General features: G+C 44.5%; 1 protein-coding gene across 1 annotated transcript in view; it reads left to right on the forward strand.

Annotated features, from left to right (window-relative positions):
* The window catches only part of SLC17A7 (solute carrier family 17 member 7), a 391,628-nt gene that overhangs the window by 277,284 nt on the left and 90,220 nt on the right, over positions 1 to 24,124 (forward strand). The window contains exon 4 of the mRNA XM_086930231.1: positions 22,499 to 22,613. Within this exon, the coding sequence (XP_086786357.1) occupies positions 22,499 to 22,613 (115 nt within the window). The remainder of the gene's footprint in view (positions 1 to 22,498; positions 22,614 to 24,124) is intronic.

Below are 24,124 nucleotides of genomic sequence, written 5' to 3' on the forward strand. Positions count from 1 at the left end.
GAGGCCTTGGCGTGTCTGGGGATGGTCCAAGAAAGTCTAGGAGGCACTGAAATCAGAGGCAGAGTCTCCTTGATCCTGCAGTCCCCTCTGCAATCCTATATCTTACTACTTCTTGGGCTCCTTGCAGGCTACCAGGTATCTTTGCGCCACATTCAAGGGTGGCGAGTATCCGTCGGCAAAGAGCACCGGGTAGTCGTCCTGCGGCTGTTGGAGCAAAGGGAGACTGCAATCAAAAAAGCAAAATAAGGTTCACTTTGAATGGGAATAAAATTAGATCAAACGCTGATGGGATGCGTAGAGAGTATAACATAAGGTGGGGCAGAAGCATAAATACTAGTAAAACAAACCAAATAGCTTTGGTTTAAGATAGATTTGCCTGTGGGCAGTGCGCATCAGCTGCTTTAAGGTTCCTTTAATTACGTGTCAGTGTGTGAATCTCTGGCACATCTTGTACTTCCACAAGTAGCTAGAGAGAAGTCCCACTAGGCCACCATGAGATAAAGTGTAGCATGTTTTAAAAGTCATAGTCTGACTGCAAAAGGCAGTGTTCCTAGAAGCAGTTGATTAGGGGCTATTCAGGATGTTTTCTTAAGGGGCAAATAAAGTCAGCGAGTAATACTCACAACAAATGGACTAGCAGATGCCTGTACAGCTACATTTACAGTCGCTTTTCATCGCCATGTTACCAACCACACTGTACCCACCATCCCTCATGCTCTGATTAGTTAACAGCTGTAGTGATAAAGGGTTGAAAGGTTAACTGGACCTTTTTAGTGCGAACCTGGGCAGAGCAGCAAGGCATGCTGTAGCCAGGCATGAACTTGAAGCACCACCCACTCTCCACCCATATTTTTAATTGGCTTGTGCCATTGTCCACTGTAAAATGTGTTTTTTAATTGGTCAATAGGCTTAGTAGTCCCTCCTTGTCTTATTTTGTAAACTCCCAGGAGGACATCCCCTGTTACGTGTGTTGTTATGCGGTAGGCTTAAATTACAACCTCTAATTGCGATTTTCTCATACAGCAAGCAGGACACAGTCCCTAAAGCTTCAAAAAAAATCTTTATAGCGCAGGCACCAAAAGCATTTGCAATGCAATAGGTCTCGCATTTGCTAGATTTTAAGCTACTGGCTTTGTAAATGACAATGCCTTTTATTTATCAGTTTTAAAAACAACACTTAAATAAAAGTAATCATTAACAATGCCAATAGCTCAAACTCTTGTAAATGCGAGACATATTGCATTGCAAATGCTTGTTTTTAATGAGACTGCAGTTTTGGCTTGCTGTCAATTTGTGGGACGAGGAAGGGACTGTGGAGTGAGGGTACCATGAGAGACAGGGATGGCTGGGGTAGAGCTTGTCACATGTGAGACATACGAAAGAAATAGATGAAGAATATCTGAAAGTTATTGACTAACATACTTCATAGAAGCATAGTATTTCTAGGCAGTGGCTGCTCCTCTGCTATGGCGGAGAAGCGCCGCCCCAATGCTTTTAGGCAGCGCAAAGTAAAGGAAACATAAATTGATAGCAATTTTAAGTTATTATCATTTTATGTTTCTGTGCTACTTTGCGGGTGGGCGGGCTGCTCTGCTCTTGGAGCAGGGCAGGGGAGGAGTGGTTTGCCCACTCCTGAGTGCACATGACTGTTTGGCCGGCCCTCTCAGGCTGCCCAAAACAGCCACACTTTCCCTGTACTCCGTGCAGGCTGCATTACAACCAGCGTGGAGAACATACCCAGGTCCCCATTCCCTGGTTGAGCGTCGAACCAGGACGCTCAGACCAATCATAACACTGCAATGCAGCGTTGTGATTGGTCAGGGGCGAGCAGGAGCACAGTAAGTGTTTATTTTATTTTTGAATATTTTTTTTACATGGCACCACCCCCACCCCCTCTCCCCAACCCCTGCAGATCCCTAAGGTCTGTAAATGCTCACACTGAAAGATAATATGGGCTAAGGCTATTTCCAAAAAATCCAAAGGCCGTCATTATGAGTTGCCCGGTAGAATATGTGATCAGGCCCGGTCTGGCCGTAGTGGGCACCGGGCAATCCCCCAGTGTGCCGCACGGATGGGGGCCGGTTTTGGGCCCCTAGGGGCCGTTTTTGTTACAGGGCCGTTTCGGCCCTGTAACAAGTTCGGCCGAAAACCGGCCCTGGCAAAGCTCTGGGCGGACCCCCCCTTCCCGAGTGGGGGGGGGGGGGGGGGGCCTGAGCACTTTGCCAGGGCCGGTTTTGGTTCCCAGTCCGGCCCTGTATGTGATCAGCATTGCACCTTTTAAAGTCTGATACCACAAGGATCTGAATAAAAAAGGTGAAATTATGATCAGCTTTTACAAGTTGTGCCGTTTAAAATGCGACATAACACCGGGATATTTGGGCCTCAAGCAGCAAAATCCTAATGTTCTACTATTTACAGCGCATTTCCCCTCAGTAAATTCTGGCAGGTATGACGTGCCAAAATTCACCTGAAGAATATTATACAGATTCTGTAATTACTGCGAAACTCATGATACCGATTTCTGTACAAATATGTGGGGATCTGAAAACAAATAACCTTCTCGTGACGAGGGCCACTCTTTACAGCATCATAGCTATTTTAAATTCCTCATTGATATGAGCAGGGGACATGCCCATCCTTAATTTCAAATTCAATTGCGCAAGTTCAGTGGTAGGCACAGCCAATCAATATAATTGAACCCCCTCTTTTAAATCCATTGGCAAATAATGAAATGTAGAAGCCAGACCTCAAAAGAAGATTTAAACTGAAGTCTGAGTAAAGTGGAAAATGCTTTCTGAATAAAAAATGGGGAAATGTGAGCAGAGCATTTTGTACATCAGCCCCAATTAATCCATTGCTCCATAAGGTTTTGTATCACATAAGATGAAAGAGGTGACATAGCAAGTTATCTATCTAGAGCCTTCAGTGGGGTTGTTGGGAGTAATGAGACTGCTCCAAGCCACGTTTTCTCCCCAGTTCTGTAAGTAATTCGGCTGGGCTCCTCAAACTGTAGTTCTGTCCCAATGGGAAATCACCTTTCCGATGCACGCTATTACACCTGCTGCCATAGAAGAATTACCATATGCATTATAGACATTACATGGCAGCTTCATAATTGTCAATCTCATACAAGCCACTGGTTTAAGATGGCAGGCCTGTTTCCTAATTCACATGATAAGTAACTCAGACACCTAAACACATTTATTGTTTCACGTATCGTCCTGTTACACACCCAACTAAGATTCCTAGTTACCTGTCACCATCCCAGGACCATAACCTTTATTTTAGTAGTATTGACAGTTAGATGGCTGTTCCTTGTATAAGTATGTGCAGCGTGCACCTTAGGACCCGGATCCCCCCAGCATGGCCCCGCCCCCCCTAGTTGACACACCAACCCACAATTGAATCCTCAAAGCATTGAGTGGGTTATAAAAAGGCCATGTTTAATTTCAACATATCATAAACATGACAAAAGCAAAGTAACATGCATAATCATCATCACAGACACTTTTAATATTCATCTTCATAACTGCAAAATCATAAATGCAAAATTATCTCATCGCCCCCCAGCACCAAGGGGCCTTCAGGCTCGCACTGAGCCTACCACGCCAGGTGCACCGCGCCTGCGTCAAAGAGAAGTGGGCCCCACCCTCTGATCCTTGTCCGCCAATTCCAGGGCCCACTCCCGACCACCGGACTGCCCAGGGACCCAGGCGGCTCGTGATCTGTCGCCCTAGCCTCCCCAGCCGGTGGTCACATCTTCCCAGCGAAGAGCTTACCGTCTCCCCCCTCAGTGCTGGCCTATGGAGTACGTAAGGCAGTCCCTTGTGTTAGTCAATGTCACTGATCGCAGGTCTCTCTTCCGCCAAAAAACCACCCCCTCCAACTCCTAAGCAACAGGGATGGTGGGTGGGAATTTAAGTTTAAGTTAAATGGTGAGGGGGTGGAAAAAGGAGTCGCCCGGCGAGGTCGTCAGCTGGGGTGGCAGAGGGCAAAGAGAGACAGAAGCCACGGTTCCTGACCCTAAATAGGGCAAAGGTCTCCGCCCCCTGACACCCCAGCCGGACATACGTGTGCCTGACCCGGAAGTACTTGGGCGACCGAGTGCCGATTGGGCGACCGGCCGCCCATGATCACGTGACCGGGGGCGTGGCCCGGGGGGCCCGGGTCCTAAGGGCGCGCTTCATGATATTCGCGCTTGGCATAGGACCCGGATCCCCCCAGCATGGCCCCGCCCCCCCTAGTTGACACACCAACCCACAATTGAATCCTCAAAGCATTGAGTGGGTTATAAAAAGGCCATGTTTAATTTCAACATATCATAAACATGACAAAAGCAAAGTAACATGCATAATCATCATCACAGACACTTTTAATATTCATCTTCATAACTGCAAAATCATAAATGCAAAATTATCTCATCGCCCCCCAGCACCAAGGGGCCTTCAGGCTCGCATCTCGCACTGAGCCTACCACGCCAGGTGCACCGCGCCTGCGTCAAAGAGAAGTGGGCCCCACCCTCTGATCCTTGTCCGCCAATTCCAGGGCCCACTCCCCGACCACCGGACTGCCCAGGGACCCAGGAGGCTCGTGATCTGTCGCCCTAGCCTCCCCAGCCGGTGGTCACATCTTCCCAGCGAAGAGCTTACCGTCTCCCCCTTCAGTGCTGGCCTATGGAGTACGTAAGGCAGTCCCTTGTGTTAGTCAATGTCACTGATCGCAGGTCTCTCTTCCGCCACAAGGGTGGCCAAGGCCCTCAGGTCTGCCACCCTCCCCACCTGCGCTCTGTATAAATGACCAAAGTCCTTTTATCCATGTGTCTGTGCCCAAGTCCGACAAATGCACTCCGTCGTTGTGGTACATAGCCTCTCCCGAGATCATCCGGTGTGGAATATGACATAAGCGGCCCTTCACTGAGCACAACCTTGCCATCTCCCCGTTGAGTCGTCTTACTGACACATTCAAGGACCTTGTTCGAACTCCCGGGCCCCATGTCCTGCGCGGTATCATTGCTGACCAAGCAATCCTGGCCGATGGGAAGATTTTTCCCAACCACGCAAACTCTGTCAGCAACGCCTCTTTGACTGCTAAGCGACCACGATCAACCATATCATTTCCTCCCAAGTGAATGATAATCCAGTCTGGGGACTTGTGCCCTTCTTGATCTCTTAACTCCTCCACGAGCCGCCTCAGGTGACAAATTCGCATGCCCCCGACGCCTCGCCACAGGAATTCCGTCCCGCCCAAGTCTGCCGGTTTCACCACTCGCCGTTGATGTAAACGCACCGTAGCGCGACGCACGAACGAGTGCCCCAACACCCACACCAGCTTCGCGGGCATACTAAGTTAGAGGAGAGAAATGGAAAAGTCAGGCACAAGTCACAGTCAATCATTGATCCATCATCACAACAATTCAGGCCTCACATATCTGAGATAGCAATCGGACGACCAGCGCCCCACCCTTTTAATCGCATCGCTCTGCAGGCCCGCCCCTGCGGCCAAGGTAGCTGCGCCAATCCTAAATGAATGAGACGAATATCCTGCATCTCCCAGACCTGATCGCGCTAGCACCAGTCCCAGGACCGCCTTAAACTGAAACTGGGACAAACAGTCCCCGTTCTCATGAACAAACAAGGCCTGCCCGCTCCCAACTGGGCGCAGGGCCAGATACGCTCTCATCCGGGTTACCGGGCAGGCCGAAACCCCTGGCGCAGGACCCAGCCGAATGGTGACCCCTTTGCCCAATTGGTCGGTCTTAGATCTCCTTAAAGTCACTGCCAAACTATTTGAAGACAGGCAAATGTCCCTATGTTGGAGGCCCCCTTCCTGGTCGACTCTAGAGGACCCCACCACTTCACCCAGACGGAATGCCCCATAAAATGTTAGAGTGAAGGCCGCCCCCAGCAGAATGCCTTCGAAGGGGGAATCACAAACCAAAGGCAAGAGGTCCACCATAGCACATAAGGTCGGGATGTTCAAAGGCCTACGAGAATCCCGCCTAGGTCCCTCCAGTCTAGCCCAGCCCGCCACAGCTTTCCTGACTAAAAAAGAGCAACCCGGGTCGCGTACCCCTGCCAGTTTTGCAAAGAAGCCTATTGCTGACAAGTTAGCCTTAACGAAAGAGACAGCCCTGCCCTGATCCCTTAACTTCTGTAGGTACCCATGAATAGCATCTGGAGCAAACAATTGAGGCAACCCAGCCTCATCCACAAACGACCTGTAGGAATTAAAATGCCTTTGGTAAGATTTCCTGCTGCGATCGTTCAGGGAAGCACCTACCAGCCCCGCTAATGCGGGGCACCAATTGTCCACAGTGATGGTGGGAACTCTGTCATCCGCTCCTCTGCCTGCGGGTGGAACCTCCGGAATTCCTGCAACTTGGAACGAGACAAAGCATCAGCAGCATTGTTGTCAACCCCCGGTATATGCGCCGCCTTGAAAGTCAAGTTCAGCTTCAAGCATACCAATACCAGTTGTTTCAATAGTCTGAGCACATGCACACAGGAGGCCCCCTGCCTGTTAATAGCTTCCACCACAGCCATGTTGTCAGACCAGAATATCACTGCCCTGTCTCTGAAGCGGTCGGCCCAAATTGTCACAGCTACAACTATAGGAAAGAGTTCTAGGAATGCTATGTTTTTTGTCAGGCCTGTCCTGTGCCACTCTGCTGGCCACTCCGCCCCACACCAGGAAGGACCTAAAATGGCTCCAAAACCGATGCTGCCGGCCGAATCAGTAAACAGGCCGAGTTCCGAGCTGGACACCGGAGGGGCAGGCCACACCACCCTACCATTGAAATCTCTGAGGAAACTGCGCCAAACCCTCAGATCCTCTTTCACCTCTGCCCTCAGCCGAACACGGTGGTGTTTGTGCGTTAACCCCCCCATTGACCTGGCTATGGATCTAGCGAAAGGGCGCCCCATGGGGATGATTCTTAGGGCAAAATTGAGCTGGCCAAAAAGTACCTGAAGCTGGTGAAGAGTAACCTTAGGTCCCGCCAGAGTGGCGTCAATCGCTCGGGAAAAGGCCTGAACTTTGTCCAAAGGCAGCCTGCACTCCCCCGCCACCGTGTCAATTTCTATCCCCAGAAAGGACATGCACGTGGCCGGGCCCACTGTTTTTTCCGGGGCCAGGGGGACCCCGAACTCCCGAAACATTGACACCAGTTCCTTGAGCGCTCTGGCGCACTCCCCTGACTCTGCCGGACCCATCACCATGAAATCGTCTAGGTAATGCACCACATTAACACAACCTGTCCTGCGCGAAAAAACCCATTGCAGCATGGAACTAAAGGTCTCAAAATACTTGCAAGACACCGCACAACCCATGGGCATGCACTTATCAAAGTAGAATTGCTGCTGAAACTGGAAACCCAATAGTTTGTAATCCTCGGGATGCACTGGCAACAGACGGAAGGCAGATTCAATATCAGTTTTTGCTAACATCGCCCCCCGCCCTAGTTCCCTCACCAGCTGCACAGCGGTATCAAAAGATAAGTAAGTCACAGAACACAAAGCTGGGTCAATGCAGTCATTCACAGAGAAACCTTTAGGAGCTGAGAGGTTATGTATCATCCTAAACTGCCCAGGATCCTTCTTAGGCACTACTCCTAGGTGGGAACAAACATAACCTGCCAGAGGAGGAGCGGGGAAAGGGCCAGCGACCCTGCCTAAGGCCACTTCCTTCTCTACCTTTGCTGCTACTACTGTTGGGTGCATTCTAGCTGACATGAGATTGTTGCATTGGTCAACAGGAGGAACGCCTAGGGCGGGAATGCGGAAACCTACAGAAAAACCATCAAACAAAACCTTGGCTGCTGCCCTATCTGGGTACTGATTGAGCCAGTAAATCAATTTCCCTAGGTCTACAGGAGAAGGAAGCCTATTGCTGAGGAGGCTTGTGCTCCTTGTTCCCAGCCCCCCCGCGCTCTTTGAACTTCTTATTACATTTAGACTCTGGATGCGAGGAGTGACCACAATAGGAGCAGGCATGTCTGAATTTGCACTGCCCTGCGGGATAATTACATGACTTTCTATTGAATGCCCAGCAAGCTCCTTTCTTTTCCCCTGGGCCACCCTGTGAGGTCCGAAAAGGCTGTTTCGTGTGGTGCCCCCCACCATTAACGTTCTCAAGCCAGGCATTTATTTCCACCTGGTCCCAGCCAATACTCGGGTTCTCCTCTTTAGCCCACCGGAATTCCCTATCATATTCCAACCATGCAGACCCCCCATGTGTCGCATGCGCTTTCACAATTTTATTCGTGTAGTAAACCAATGGTATCGCTAACTCTGGCCTTTTTTCTAACAGCACCGTCGTGTACACATGGAAGCCAAAGAGCCAATTAGTGAGAGACTCCTCCACCCTTGGCCTCCTGTCTTTGAAGGAGCCCTCTTTACCTTCTCTCTCCCTGAACTCCATGTCCCTCCTAGTAGGCCTGATGAGCGCAAATATATCTACATATGCCCCTTTCCAGATTTTTTCTCTCATTTCCGTGGACACATGTGTGGCTAACATTCCTGGTTGGGATAACACATTCCCGTGCACCCCCCTCGGCGCTATCCCTGCCTCCCCGCCCTTGGTCGCCACCTCGCATGCCTTACCTCCTACAGGTACCGTTGCTACTGCTGATGACGCTCCTGTAGTCCCACTGGGCTTTGTATTCCGCGCCTCTACTACGAGTGCTAACTGCCTCTGGATTTCTAACAGCGCCCCCTGTTCTACAGCCTGCCCAGGTGCCCACGGGGCTGCCGCCACTGTGCTGGGAGTCTGCCCCGCTGCCGGGGGTGTTAGCTGTCCCACTAGGTTAGCCACAGATGCTAAAAGCCCAGCCATCGGGTCCTGTGTGCCTGCTGCCGCCACCACCACTGGTTGAGGGGGGGGAGGTGCTGGCACGTTCACCATGGCCTGGTGTGGATTCCCCGGGGCCAATGCTTTCAGTGCTTCCCTGATCTCTGCCAATGTTGAACCCACCGGGTCAGCTGGCGTTACTGCAGGTATGGGTGCTCCCCCCCACAGGTCCTGCTCCTAGAGTTAGGTCCGCCCTAGGTATGACTGGCATGGGGGCAGTAGGAAGTACATCTTCTAATGGGGTAGCAGGTATCTCCTCTAACAGAGGGGGGACGGGACCTACTGATCTCTCGTCCTCAGCTACCCTGCCATGAGATTTCCGCCCTTTCTGTGATGTACCCCCTTTACGTTTTTGCTGGGCTCTAGGCTTCTTTACTAGGGGGGGGAAAGCAGCCCTGGGTGGCACCCCTTCCCTGCGCGGGCGCTCGTTAATGCTCTCCTGCTCTGGCTCATCCTGCGAGGCATCGCTATCGCTCGCGCTCTCCTGATCCTTGCCCAGCTTAGCTAGTACTAGTTTTAATAACTGCGCAAGCTCGGGGTCCTTCCCCTTCCGTTTATGGCTAACCTTCTTGGGGGCCATCGCTCTCTGCGTGAGGACCGGTGCTCCAACAACGCGATTTAGCGCGGGAAACTGACTGTTGTACCCTCGAGGTGAGCGCTACGACTAACTTCGCCAATGCCGCCTCGCGCGCCCGCCCAGACTCCTGCTGTGCAAGTACCAGCCCCGCTCCCCGGTCTCCCCTCGCCGAGCCGCCCACGCTGCCACAAAGGAACCCGGACCCCAGGAGCCCCACCGGCAGCCACCAACCACCGGAAGTGAGCCCACAAAAAACCCGCGAACCCCCTCCCGCAATCAGCGGCTGCAAGCAGGCCCCCAGAAATCCCGGCCCCTTACCTGGCACAATGGGCTTCTCTTCGCTGCCGCGCGCTGATCTCCGCCGTCTCTCCTCACAGCCGCCGAGCCTCGCCGCCGGGCTCTGGATCACCGCCTCCAAGCAGCTCCTCGCACTCCCTCGACAATCCAACGGGAGGTGCGAGCGTCGGGGGACGAGGGGCAATTTAAGTTAAATTTAAGTTTAAGTTAAATGGTGAGGGTGTGGAAAAAGGAGTCGCCCGGCGAGGTCGTCAGCTGGGGTGGCAGAGGGCAAGAGAGACAGAAGCCACGGTTCCTGACCCTAAATAGGGCAAAGGTCTCCGCCCCCTGACACCCCAGCCGGACATACGTGTGCCTGACCCGGAAGTACTTGGGCGACCGAGTGCCGATTGGGCGACCGGCTGCCCATGATCACGTGACCGGGGGCGTGGCCCGGGGGGCCCGGGTCCTAAGGGCGCGCTTCATGATATTCGTGCTTGGCAGAGTTGGAGGTATGTCTTGTCAATTGCAGCTGCACCGTTGATATGCACAGATGGATTATCTCCAATCTCAAGAGATAATCTTACCATAAATCAGAACAAACTGGGCAGCACTATTCCCAAGTCCTTCAACTAACATTTCACCCACACTTCTCACTCTTGCCACCATGCTCTATATCTTCTCCCATGCATCTCCGACAAAACTAACCCCCATCCTGAAACCAGCCAACTGCTCATGTGCCTCATCTGGTCCGTTCACCCACCGAATTATCAAGCTGTTAGCCCTCTCCTATCATGTGCTGTCCTACGCGATCGATCTCTTTAGTCACTTTTTTAACTCACTGATCTATTCCCTTGCTTCAGATCTGGAGCTGTTCTTCCTATTAAGAAATATCACTGATCCTTCATCCCATCTAAGTATTGCATTGTTATACTGCCCATGTCTCTACTTCTATTCTTTTATAAAATCCTCAAATGCCAACCACATCTAACCTCTTTCCTCACTGCACACAGCCTACTTGGCTACTTTCAACCTGGTTTTAGGGCACTTTATGCCACAGAAATGTCCCTGACACATGTATTCAGCTTCATAACCCTTGCGTAAAACTGTCGCCTTTCTTCCGTTCTCATACTTCTCGAGCACACTTAAACATCTGTTATGCTCAATCATCTCGCTCTGCTACCCAACCTAGCAAATTTTGGCATCACAGACTCCACCATCAGGTGGTATTCATCTTATGCCTGTGACATTTCCTCCTCAGTGCCTTTGTGCTTCTCGCTCTCCACTCTCCCACCCATCTGGTTGGATCCAGCAGGGCTTAGTCCTGGGTCCTCTCCTCTTCTCAACACTTCTTCCTACTGTAATATCTCTTCTTTTCGGTTTTCCTATAATTTCTATATAGATAATGTTAAGAGTGTTCTATTATTTCTTGCTCTAACTCTCTAGGCATGGCTCTCCAGCTGCCTAATAGCAATCTGACGCTGGGTGGCAACCCACTTTCCTATGTTGAACTCTTCCAAAGTGAAAATAATCAAATTTCCACTCACATTTGCACCTGCCTCCCAAGCCTGCCCCATCCATTCCCCCAGACACCGTGCTCTCAAGGAACACCTCATCCAATAGAAAATGCTTTAACTAATCTCAGCTCAACCATAATCTACCACTACAGTTCTGTACGTATAAATGTATGTATTGTCCTTTTACTGTTCAAACTACATCCACCCAAACATATTGTTTCTCTGTGTAGTTTGCCCACACTTGATAATGTCCTAATGGGTCGTGAGATGCTGTTTCTATATACAGCATTTCTTGTTGAAATGCTTTGTTATATGTCACTGCATAATTAAAAGAAAGGTAAACACCGCCCTCCTGCAAACCTTTTAATCTAGGTTACGCTCTGTCATGATCCGCTCTACAGTCGGCCAGATGTCGCAACGCGACATCTGAATATGTGTCAGAATTTCCTCCGAAACACCCACATTGTATACCTTTGCCACAACATCTATGTTGGTATTTTATCAATCTACAAAGGCCACATCTAATTTATTGTTACGTAGGTTATAGTATTTGTCCCAGACATAATACTTAATGTAAACTTAATCCATTCCATACAACAAGATTTATTTCGGCAATATTGATCATAAAAAGCAAATTATGCAGTACATACATAGCCAAAAGTTAAACAGTGATAACATTTCATCAAGAGCAAATTATAAAAAAATGGCCAAAGTACATTTTAAAATTGATCACAAATCATTACAATGACATTTCGCAATGTTAGGATAATTTAAAACGGAGTTGGAAAGATTAAAAGGTTAAAATCAGTTTGAATAAAAAAATACAATAGAAATATTTTAAAGTTGCTAGGGTGAGTCTAACAGCATCCTATGCCTGAGCCACATAGCGTTAAGGAAACAAGACACCACAAAGACTTTAGGGGGGTGGGTGTCTGATCTCAATATTCTATATACCACCAGAAACTTAATCATAGATTGAATAATACTTACAAAAGCCTGCTTGAACACCATGGATAATATCTGTCATAATCCAACTCCGAATCTACAGTATTGCAATCAGTCAGGCTGATCATTAATGCAGAATTCATACCCTGGTTGCTCCCAACTAAATACGTGGTAAGAAATTGGCATGTAACAATCATCAATTGTCTTGAAAAGAAAACTGGAACACAATTTAACATCACATGTTTATATGGGAATGATGATCCCACCAGGAACAGAGCATTATGCTATTTCAAGCCAGGTAAGACATTCCTCAATCTTGTTTAAAGTAGCTTGTCCATCACTCCACTGCTCTCATTATTGACTCAAAAGGGGTCTTATAAGGAAGAAAAAATATTTTACTTCCAAAACGCTTGTCCATTCTTTCCTTACTGGACCCATCTGTCGCTTATATGCAGAGAAGGATTTGGTGTCCCCATTTCATTATATTGGTCATAAATTACTATTGAAAATAAAAATACCCGTTTTTTGTAGGCCAACAAACTTATATAACTACTTTTTTTTTTCATCAAGATCCCCACAGCACCTATTATCAACACATACAATATTGACACAAACAACAATGGCCAAGTTTAACAGAATGACATTCATATCAAACCAACTATTTCTGCCAATCGTATGAGGAACATTTCCCTAAAAACTGACATCTTGAATGTCTACTTCTGATGTCACCATCAATAATCAACCCTTAGAGAATATATTTATGTGTAATATGAAAAGGCAGATAACATTTTTTGATCTATGAGTCTATTATAACCTAAAAACAGAATTACTTGATTAATCCAATCAAAGGTCGTTCCTATCTGAAAAATCCAATTGTACAAAATTAAGATTATTTCTACTTTATTTAGATGCATTGATCTTAAATGCAATCACATATCTCGATAATAAAGAATTAGCAGAACACTATTCTATCAGTAATAGCCTTAAGGAAGGTAAAAAAACGTTTAGCCAAAAACATATCATTTACAAGGGCTCCATTTAATATAATCAAAATTTCCTTTAACAAAGGTTTTCCAATTATTTCACCCCTGAGAGAGGAAACTTAGGATATATATTGTGGTATCACATACCTCATTTGTCTTGTACCATCCGCAACCATCATGGAACAGTTTAAAACAATACTAAATTGCCATTAAAAACTCTAAACTAAAGACCATTTTTGTTTAACAGATTAATTTTCACTTTCTAATCCTCAATAGATCTATAAGAACCTAAATATCAATCAAAGTAAAACTTATCTCATTAACCATGTTAAGTGGAATTGTGCCAAATGTGTTAAACTACTCATTGATGACCTTTTTGTACTCCAAACGGCAGAATTCAAGGAGACTACAAATCCTCAGTCCACCTGGTATCCAGGAGCATAGTAAGTTAAATTGGTGAAAAAAAGAAACAAATTCTAGAAACAAAATCCTACATTCCTTCAATCCTACATTCATTCACCTCAACAATATTTCATCTTATGATCCTGGAGTACAAGACTGTCAACTAAAGCACTCCATACATTCAATGCATCTAGTGTTCAACTCAGGCAAATGTTTTCTTGAAGAGTTCAGTTGTCAGCAGTTTTCTGAGAAGGAGGTAGGTCAGTTGGGTTCTGTAAATGGGTGAAGCATGTTCTAAATACTGGTACCCTTCATTTTTGGGACCACCTCCATATCTGGTCCTTCTGTGTTTGTTTGTGTGTAATTCTTTAGAGTTATCTGCCAAGAATGTTCTAGTGGACATGTAGTGGGGGGCAGAGGGGGATGAGTTTCTGCAGATAGCTCTGTCCTTTAAAAGAAATACCCTTTGGCACCATATGCATGGGGGAAGGCTGTTTTGACTTTGACAATTGCTGCCATTGGGAGACAGTGGAGTGTTTCTAGTGCAGGTCAGAGTGATTGTGCTGTCACAGGTTCTAGGCATGGCCAGACTGGGAACAGCAACCAGCCCTGGCAATCTGCTTGACTTGCCCCGGTAGCTGGGGAGGATCGGAGGTGCTAGTGAGAAGCATTGCTCCTGCTGAAACACTCCTGCTTTTATTCCAGGGGGGCCATATTGCAGCACTGATGCAAAACTGGGCCCCAGTAACAAAACCGACCCCCAAGGGTCCAAAACCTGCTTCAACCCTTTCGACCCACCAGGAAAATGCTTTGTGCCTACTACGGCCAATCCGGCCCTGGTTGTAGGTCCATCTAACAGTTTGATTCTGAACTTGTTGCATCCAATATGTTAACCTTTTAGGAGAGGGGTCTCCAACCTTTTCTGTAATAGGAGCTAACTATGCTCAATGAAAATCATTCGGAGCTACTAATATCATTAGTGTTTCAATAATGACCACATCAAACAAGATTTCATTGGTGGTCACCATGTGCAAGATTACCGGCAGTGGACACCTCAGTGCAGTGTTGTCAGCAGTGATCACTTCAGTGTATCAGGGAGAGTTGCCAAAGGCAATGGAAAAAAGGCTTTGTAAATGTGAAATGCCTTTACATAGATAATACATAGCAGCAATTACCCTGGCACCAAGGTAATGATATTAGAAAAAGTCCCCCTATTGCCACATGACTTCTCACTTAAATATCAGCTTTAAATATATTTTGGAAACTCAACCATTTTTCTCCAACCATACGCTTATGAGGTCTGATGCACACATTTTAATCTCAGATGCACACTTTTCAATTGTGGTGTACCTATAATAATTCAGCCAAACAAAATCTTAAAATTTAGTGGACTGGATTAAACACAGGAGAGCTACTTAAAGGTAGCTGGAGAGCTACCCATAGCTCACGAGCTACTCGTTGAAAAAGCCTGTTTCAGGAATATCAGTGTAGGTGATGGTTCATCTGTCCAGCTGAACCATTAAGTGGCATTTTGTCAACTTCGTGTATTGGTCGAGTCGAGGGAGTCATAGGATTTTTTTGTTCAACACCAAAAACCGCAGTTCGGTTCTTTTAAACACTGCACTTGCCCGGGTGTCTGCCATGACATACTTTGATTGACTCAAGTATATGGTACAGCCACTCTGTATATGTGGTACGTTATTCTTTGGAATGATGCGTGTGATCTCATGCGCGTCATCCACAAACAATGCGCTCGCCTTGTTGCTATTTAAAAGTGTGAGTGTCGCATGTTGTTGTTCGCGTGCTGTATGTATATTGATCCTGTGTCTCGTGTGAGTGTTGTGGTTTGAATGGAGACCGAGTGTATTATATGTTGAGTAATGACGGTTTAGCGGCATTCCTAGATGTACCGTGTTGCAGCTTACTTTGGAAATAAAGCTCCGCTTTTACCTTCTTACTGGATGCTGTTTTCTTCTTCCTTGGAATGGATTATTTACTTATTTAACACTGGCAACGAGGATGGGATACACACCTTGCGTCGGATTACTACGGATTCTGAGCAATTTTTCTTTATTTCGATCAAACAGCAGTTTCATTGGTCATTGATGTGGAGGATTTCTCTTTTGCTTTATTTCATTGGATGTTGCTTTTCCCTTCTATTGGATGATAACAAAAACGAATCCTAAACGTTTTTTCACTGGATGTTTTCTTCTGCAATGTTGTATTGGTGAGAAACCAGCTTTTGTATTCACTGCTTACAGTTAAAATCTTTCAGTTTGATTTTTGCTGCCTTGTAATCTTCAACAAGGGAATATGCACAATGGAAAGATACAGATAATCTTTACTACTACAATCTGATGAACAGTAAGTAGCTTCTGTGATTCGCACAAAAAAAAATGCGAGTCATATTCTTTTATACTAAAAAAAAAGGGAAAGTATTTCAAATAAACAATATTTTACTTAAATGTACAACAGCATATATATATATATATATATATATATATATATATATATATATATATATATATATATATATATATATATATATATATATTTATATATATATATTTAAAAATCTATACAGTAATGACTGGAATTCAACCATTCAACCTCCTCCATCCTTTGCAACCAATAAAGGTGATCCTCCAATTGAATGGGCCATTTGGGAACCTATGTTTCTAGCTTATGTTGAGGTTCTAGAGGAAGACGATTGTGGGGCAGAACGGAAATTAGCCTTATTAAAGCATTGTCTTGGAGGGATTGCACTCAAAGAATTTAAAAGCTTACCTCCATTAAGTGATACTTCTAATCTCAATGTATATCAAATTGCAGCTAAGCAACTTTCCATTAGATATGGGAAGAAGATTAATATGGTCATGGAAAGATTTAAATTCTACTCAAGGAAACAACAAAGTGATGAGTCTATAGACAACTATGTCTCTGCCTTGAGGGCATTAGCAGTTACATGTGATTTTGAACACATTAATTGTGACCAAGTACTAAGAGATCAAATTCTTATGTGTACCAACAATAAAAAAAAATACAACAGAGGTTATGGACAATTTCTGGCATGACTCTTAATGCTGCAATTGAGATAGCCAAGCCAATCGAACATTATGAAAAATTTATGGATGAAATTAGATCACAAAACATCAATAAACCAGATGTGTTAATTCTTAATAGAGAAAATGCCAAATTTAAAGATTCGGATAAGTATAAAAAGACTATCAATTCAAAGAATGACAACCAATACAAAGGTGAAAATAAAAGTAGATGGCAAAGACCTGATCAGAGAATGAATATTTGGCAAAGATCGGATCAAAGGATGAATAATTGGCAAAGATCAGACTCAAGGGTGTACAATATGTATTGTTTTAGATGTGGAAGTGGTTACCATCTAGGAAATTCAAAGACATGTCCGGCTTTAGACAAAGTATGTTCGAGATGTGAAAGAAAAGGGCATTTCTCAAAAGTCTGTAGATCAGCACCAAGGAAAGTTAATTTAGTCCAAGATCAAGAGAGTTCAAGTGACTGTGAATTTGATGTTAACACTATAATGTGCATAACCAAGGAACCAAAAGTAAAAAAATTTCCTTCTTGTGACATTGCTATTAATGGTGCATCTACTAAAGTTTTTGTAGACTCTTGCTCATGGTATACTATTCTACCAGACATTTTATTTAGATCCAATTGGTCCAATATTGATGTAATGCAACCAGACATTACACCAAGTGGCTATACTGGTCATAAATTGCAACTTATTGGTTATTTTATTGCTGAACTTAATTTCAAGAGTCGTTCTACACGTGGAAAAGTATATATCACAAAGTCTGGTGATTCACTTTTAGGTTGGCCACACCAAGAACAACTTGGCATCAAGCTTGATCCAAATGCTGATCCTCCTGGCTATTCCATTGACTCTGAGCCAAGTATTTCTGTGTTAAGCAAAGGGAAAGTAGATATATTATTTTCAGAAATTAAGGAAAAATTTCCTAAATTATTATGCAATGATTTAGGAAGATATAAAGGATTTGAACATCGGATAAAAGTACATGCAGATGCCTTGCCCATCCGTCACAAAGTTAGGAATGTTCCTCTTTCATATAGACTAAAGTTAAAGGAAATGCTCAATGACATGTCTGAGAAGAAAATAATAGAACCTATTGAGTCATCCCCTTGGGTTTCACCTATTGTGATTTCAATTAAATTGGGGGGAGATCTTCGCGTATGCATAGACTTGCGCAGTTTGAATAATGCTATTTGTGTGGATTCACATCCTCTACCTAACTTACATGAAATGGTCTCGACATTGGACAATGCTAAAGTATTCTCTTGCTTGGATTTAGCAAGTGCATATCATCAGGTGGTTCTACATGAAGACTCAAGGGATTTAACCGCCTTTATCACACCTGAGGGTTTATACAGATTTTGCAGGATGCCTTTTGGATTGGCAAGTGCAGCTGCAGTATTTCAAAGGTTGATGAAAGAGACTTTAGTTGGTTTAACAGGAGCAGTTGCATTTCAAGATGATATCCTAGTTTTTGGGAAAGATGGGGATGAACATGACAAAAATTTATTGAAAGAGTTAAATGCATTGTCAGATAAAGGACTAATACTTTGTGTTTCAAAGTGTAAGTTTAGGAGAGAAGAAGTGGAATATCTTGGACATTGCATTAGTGGAAATGGAATTAAACCTAAGGCCTCACATTTGGAAAATATTAGCAAAGCACCTATTCCTCAGAACAAGGAACAGTTGATACCTTTTTTGGGGCTTGTGGAATTTTATGCTAAGTTTATCCAGAACTATGCTACTGTAATTGAACCGTTTAGAATGCTTTGAAGAAAAATGCTAAGTTTGAGTGGACAGATTCTATGACAACATCTTTTAATGCTGTAAAATCAATGATTATTAGAGCACTTGTCTTAAACCATTTTTAATTGGAAAGAAATGTATTGTAATGGTTGATGCAAGCAACTGTGGATTAGGTGCTGTGATGATTCAAGAGGAATGGGGCAAAGAATGGATAGTAGCATATGCTTCAAGGACATTAAGAGAGTCAGAACGACATTATTCTGTAATTGAGAGGGAACTTTTAGCGTGTGTTTTGGGAGCAGAACATTTTCGACCTTTTTTGTGGGGAACAAAGTTTATTATCAAATCAGATCATAAACCCTTGGTGCATATATTGTCACCTGGTGGGGGGGGGGCGTACACTCTCATCTAGATTAGCAAGACTTTCTTCCAGGTTGCAAAATTTTCAGTATTCTTTAGAATACTTTCCTGGAAAATCTAACGTTCATGCGGATTGCATGTCAAGACTTCCTTTAGCATGCAAGGAATCTGATGTGGTCGATAAGGATGAGTGTGAAGTTGCACATGTCTTTAGTGATGTTAATCTGGTATTTGGAGAGAATTCTGTGGTACAAGAGGAATCATGGGATGAAGAAATGGACAAGGATTTAGAACTTTTAAGAAGGTGAAAGAATATATATTGAAGGGTTGGCCTGAAGGAGGAAATCTTACTGGTAGTCTAATGAGTTACCATAAAATTAAAGATGAACTTGCCATAGAAAATGGTATTCTGTTAAAAGGTGACAAATTCATTCCACCTTTTGGTCTCAGGAAGAAATTTCTTGATTTAGCTCATAACGGGCATTTTGTCATATCAATCACCAGGAGGCGATTGAAAAATAATTTTTGGTGGCCTGGCATTGACTATTTTGTAGAACAACAAGTGAAGTTATGTGGATTATGTGCTAATAGTGATAAAACAGCAAAGGCTTTACCCAGTGTGCCACAACCAGTAGAGTTACCTACATCACCTTGGAATAAACTTGGCATTGACATTATTGGACCATTTAGTGTGTTACCACAACAGCATTCTTTTGGCATAGTGTTGATAGACTATTTTTCGAAATGGCCAGAAATAAAGATGGTTAGAGAAGTCACTAGTGATGCCATTATACAATTTATGGATGAGATTTTTTGTAGAGAGGGTATCCCTCAAGAGGTGGTAACTGACAACGGTCCACAGTTTGTTAGTAAGCAAATGGAGGGTTATTTTAGTAGGTGTGGTATTTCTCACAAAAGAATAGTGGTATTCCACCCAGAAGCCAATGGTCCGATTGAAAGATTCAATAGAGTAGTCAAGGAAGCTATTCAGTTGGCTGTCAAAGGTGGATTATGCTGGGATAAGGCAATACAGTCCATGTTATTGTCATACAGAACTGCTCCGAATGTAGTTACTTTAATGTCTCCATTTGAGTTGTTGAGAGGGCGGAAACCTAGTACCAATCTTGTTCCTTGGTGGTTAAAGAACAAGGATAGTGGTCGTATTGATTTTGCAGAAATTGATTTTGCAGAAATTCGCAAGAAAGTTCATGCTTATAAGAATGACTTGTCAAAAAAGGGGACAAGAAGTTGTGTTTCTATCCAGGTTGAGGATTTTGTAAGATTAAAAAAGGGAAGTTTTGTACATAAGGGGTTGGCAAAATGGTCTGATCCAATTGAGGTAGTTGAGGTATTTAAGAATGCAGTAAGAGTACTGGATGGAAGTGTTTGGCATTTTAGTAGAGTTTCAAAATTTAATAATAGCAAACATTTTTCTGAGGATGATTCATCTAATGTGTTTTTGGATGTCACCACTGATAGTTTGGGAGTGTCTGAACCTACTGTTGTTTCAGATAATACTTGTGATTCTGGTACACAAGAATTATTAAGAAGTTCAAGAAGTCGCAGGGCTCCAAATCGGTTCAGAGATTTTATTCTGACTTAAAAGGAAAAAAAAAGAAAAGGAGGGAGGTGTGTGGTATGTTATTCTTTGGAATGACGCGCGTGATCTCATGCGCGTCATCCACAAACAATGCGCTCGCCTTGTTGCTATTTGAAAGTGTGAGTGTCGCGTGTTGTTGTTCGCGTGCTGTATGTATGTTGATCCTGTGTCTCGTGTGAGTGTTGTGGTTTGAATGGAGATCGAGTGTATTATATGTTGAGTAATGACGGTTTAGCGGCATTCCTAGATGTACCGTGCTGGCGCTTACTTTGGAAATAAAACTCCGCTTTTACCTTCTTACTGGATGCTGTTTTCTTCTTCCTTGGAATGGATTATTTACTTATTTAACAGTATACCTAGGCTTTCATTAATGCTTCTTGCTTATTTCAACATTCTGCACAGCGCCTGTGAGGGTGGGGGAGAAATGGCTACGGGAGGGTGTAAAATGAACAGGAGGAGGGTGGAGGGAAACGTGAAGCAACACGGGGTGAGTGGAGGCGAATGGCAAAGCAACAAGATGGAGGGAGGGGGCGGGGGTTAACACCGAAGCAACACTGAGGTGCCTCGAAAGCCACAGGGGAGGAGGGCTCGAGGCGATGAGAAACCTACAGTGTGGGGTGAAGGATGGCTGCCACATGATCTTACTGGTATCTGTTCTGTGGTGATGTGCCCTGTGATACACTCCTCCTTTCTATTCTCCTTACTCAGATCTGCTTTCTGGGAAGTGTACTAAGTATACTTTTATGGCTGTACTGTATTAAGTAATAAATGCCAATAAAATGTGTTATCAAAAATAGAAAGCAACAGGGGGAGGGCGGAAGAGAAAGCAATGCAGGGGTTGGGAGAAGCAACATGAAGGGTGCAGGTGGGAGAAAGCAATGGGGAGAAGCACACAGGCGAGCGCAAGGGAGACCAGGGCAGGGAGAAGCATTTGTCAACAGAGAGCAACATGAACTGCAGGGGGAGATATGTGCACAAGAGAGACAGCTCGAAAACACATGCACTCTGGTTGAGTGCTTCACTCAAAAGAAAAAAGTAGTGATTGGAAAGAAAGCATTGGAAACAGCGATGCCGGGCAATCAAAAAGGTTGTAAATGCTCTATATGTGGGACACATATTGTGTCAACACAAGACTGACAAGTTGGGGCACGAATAAGAACATATTATGATGGGAAGACCCTGATTAGTTGTTGTGGAGTAAATTGTGATTTTTCATATGTTGATGTGGCTGCGGTGGAAGGTTTGCGATCCGTATACAGTTGGGTAGGATTTAAGGGCGAGGTGAGGATTTTTTTAAGAGAGGGGTAATAACTATCTGTCTCTGATAATCAGAAACCATCCCTTTGAGGGGAGTTTAAAATGTCCATACTTTCAGTAGCTAATGTTATTAGGACTTTCTTGCCTTACGAATCTGTATGCAGCCCATAAAAAAGGCTCTTAAATGGTTTCCTTTTGATTGTTTGCTTCAAGACCATGTTCCTTTCCATCTTCTTGACGGTTGTTGGGGGCCATAATGAGATAAGAAGAAATGTCAAATGGTATAGTTAATATTCTGATGTAGCTGAATAGGTCCTCACAGATTTTTTATTTTTTAAACACATTGAATGTCATATGATCTTCACACGGCTAGTAGGACAGCCTAAGCAAAACAGTAAAACGGACAAAGCATGCACAACATAGGTCCAGGAGGGGCAGATCCATGCCAGATGATTTTCAGCATGTCCGAAGGAGCTACATATACATTTGACAATATATATATCCTGTACATTGTCATTGGTTGTCCTAAACATCTGGCTTGGGTTCAACCTTCTAAGACCTATGTTGAACACCAATGATGACAATAAAAGAAGACCAGTAAATGTGACTTCGAGGATTTCAGCAAAGTCTTTGAGAAGGTCCTATAGACATAAGTAAGCTGTGTGCACGTTATGTAGTTGCCAATAGTTTAGTGAGTAAGTGGACATTAAGATGCCTTTCAGTGTCACTGATCTGTCGGACACTCTACCACTTATTCCCTTGGCTGGTTGGCCACTGAGTACTGAGATACAGTACTGCATGATAAGCATGCTGGGATAAGCCTACCTAGGAGCCAAACATCTGTTGTTACTTTACCGCTCATAGGTTCTCATGGTAACTTCCATGCATGCTTACCTTCTGCTTTTTCTTGCTGCTTGACAGGGTCTTTGGCTTCGCCATAGTGTCCACGTCGGTGTTAAATATGCTGATCCCCTCAGCTGCCAAGGTGCATTATGGGTGCGTGATCTGCGTACGGATACTCCAAGGCCTAGTGGAGGTAAGTGCGCATGGGGTTCCAGCGGAGGGTCAGATATAAGGGCTCTAGCTGCTGTTTGAGACACATCAATCATCATAATAATTTAATAATGATTTCACGTCATTTAAGGATGTTGTCATACTCCCCTGTAGGGAAATGAACATATTTCTGGTATCTTCATTACACAAAGAGGGTGGGCCACATACACATGAGTGGGCCTCTTGTATTGCCTGAAGCCCTTTCTCTGAGGGTGCCATACTTCTGACTGCCCTCTTCCAAGGAATGTAGTTGAGATCCTCATTTGCAATTGTTGCCAGCTCTAAGATCACCATGTACCGTACCCAGACCTTTCCTCCAGAGATATATATATCATAGAGACTAAGGGTTCCCACAGCCTTGCTCTTCATTGTCATAAACACTTGCACAGGAAGTTGTCAGAGATCTGAAGTATATAGGATGATTGGAGAATCTCACTTGGTTAGTTGCTTGGATTGTCTCACTAGAACTGGAATAGGTGCAGGTATCACAGGTGGGCCTGCCCCATCCTAGGTAAGATGTATTTTATATGCCAATTAGTTCTAAAATTTACTTGAGCCAAACATCCTCTTATCCTCCCTCATCACTGCAAAGGATGGAGCTTCATTACCTGCGCAATTCAAGGTTGGTATTGCCTATTTTTAGGTCTGTTTTAGATTCTCAGTAAAGACCTGGTATCCACCCACTGATAAACTTGAAAAGCACCAAACACAATTGGGAGTTGACTTGGGGTAAGCATGAATGGCATCCATCAAAAACATCAAAAAGTAATTCCTCAAAAAGGATTGTGCCTGGGAATATCGAATCCCTAATATCGACAGCACAGAATCCCGTTGCAAAAATACCAAAGGACAAAATATTGAAATGTAAGTGCACAGAAGGAGGTACGATTTATTTAACTCCATATCTACATACCAGAGTATTGATATATGGAGTTTGGGTAGAAAATGTATAGAAATTTACCTTTTGATATTTGGTCCTGTGATATTGCTGTAAAGATATTCTATCTCTTTGATATCCGTGATTCAACATTCCCCGCCTAAACCCTCAAAAACAGTATTCATCAAATGGTACTCCCCCAAAAAAGTACTCATCGTACGGCTTCTTCAGAAATAGTACTCATCAAAGGATGTATGTCGTTACTACGCATGCTTTTACAACACATGCCTTTACCACGCAGGTTTTACAACGCAAGTCGTTACAACGACTTGCGTTTGGGGGGGCTGGATAGTGAATAGTTTAATTTACTTTTCCAACTCCAGTCCCCGTGGATAGTAGGGAAGGTTTTGGATAGTAAATTAAACTATTCCCTATCCTACAGCGCCCCCCAGCGCAAGTCGTTGTAACGACTTGCGTTGTAAACGTTTTGTGGTAAAGGTACTGCGTGGTAAAAGTTGCGTTGTAAACGCTGTTCCCCCTCATAAAATGGTGCTTAGTCATAGACAGGCATTCACCAAACAATACTTCCTGACAAACTGTGTTTTTCAAACAGTACT

Source organism: Lissotriton vulgaris, chromosome 7 (genome assembly GCF_964263255.1).
Source record: "Lissotriton vulgaris chromosome 7, aLisVul1.2, whole genome shotgun sequence".
Classification (NCBI taxonomy): domain Eukaryota; kingdom Metazoa; phylum Chordata; class Amphibia; order Caudata; family Salamandridae; genus Lissotriton; species Lissotriton vulgaris.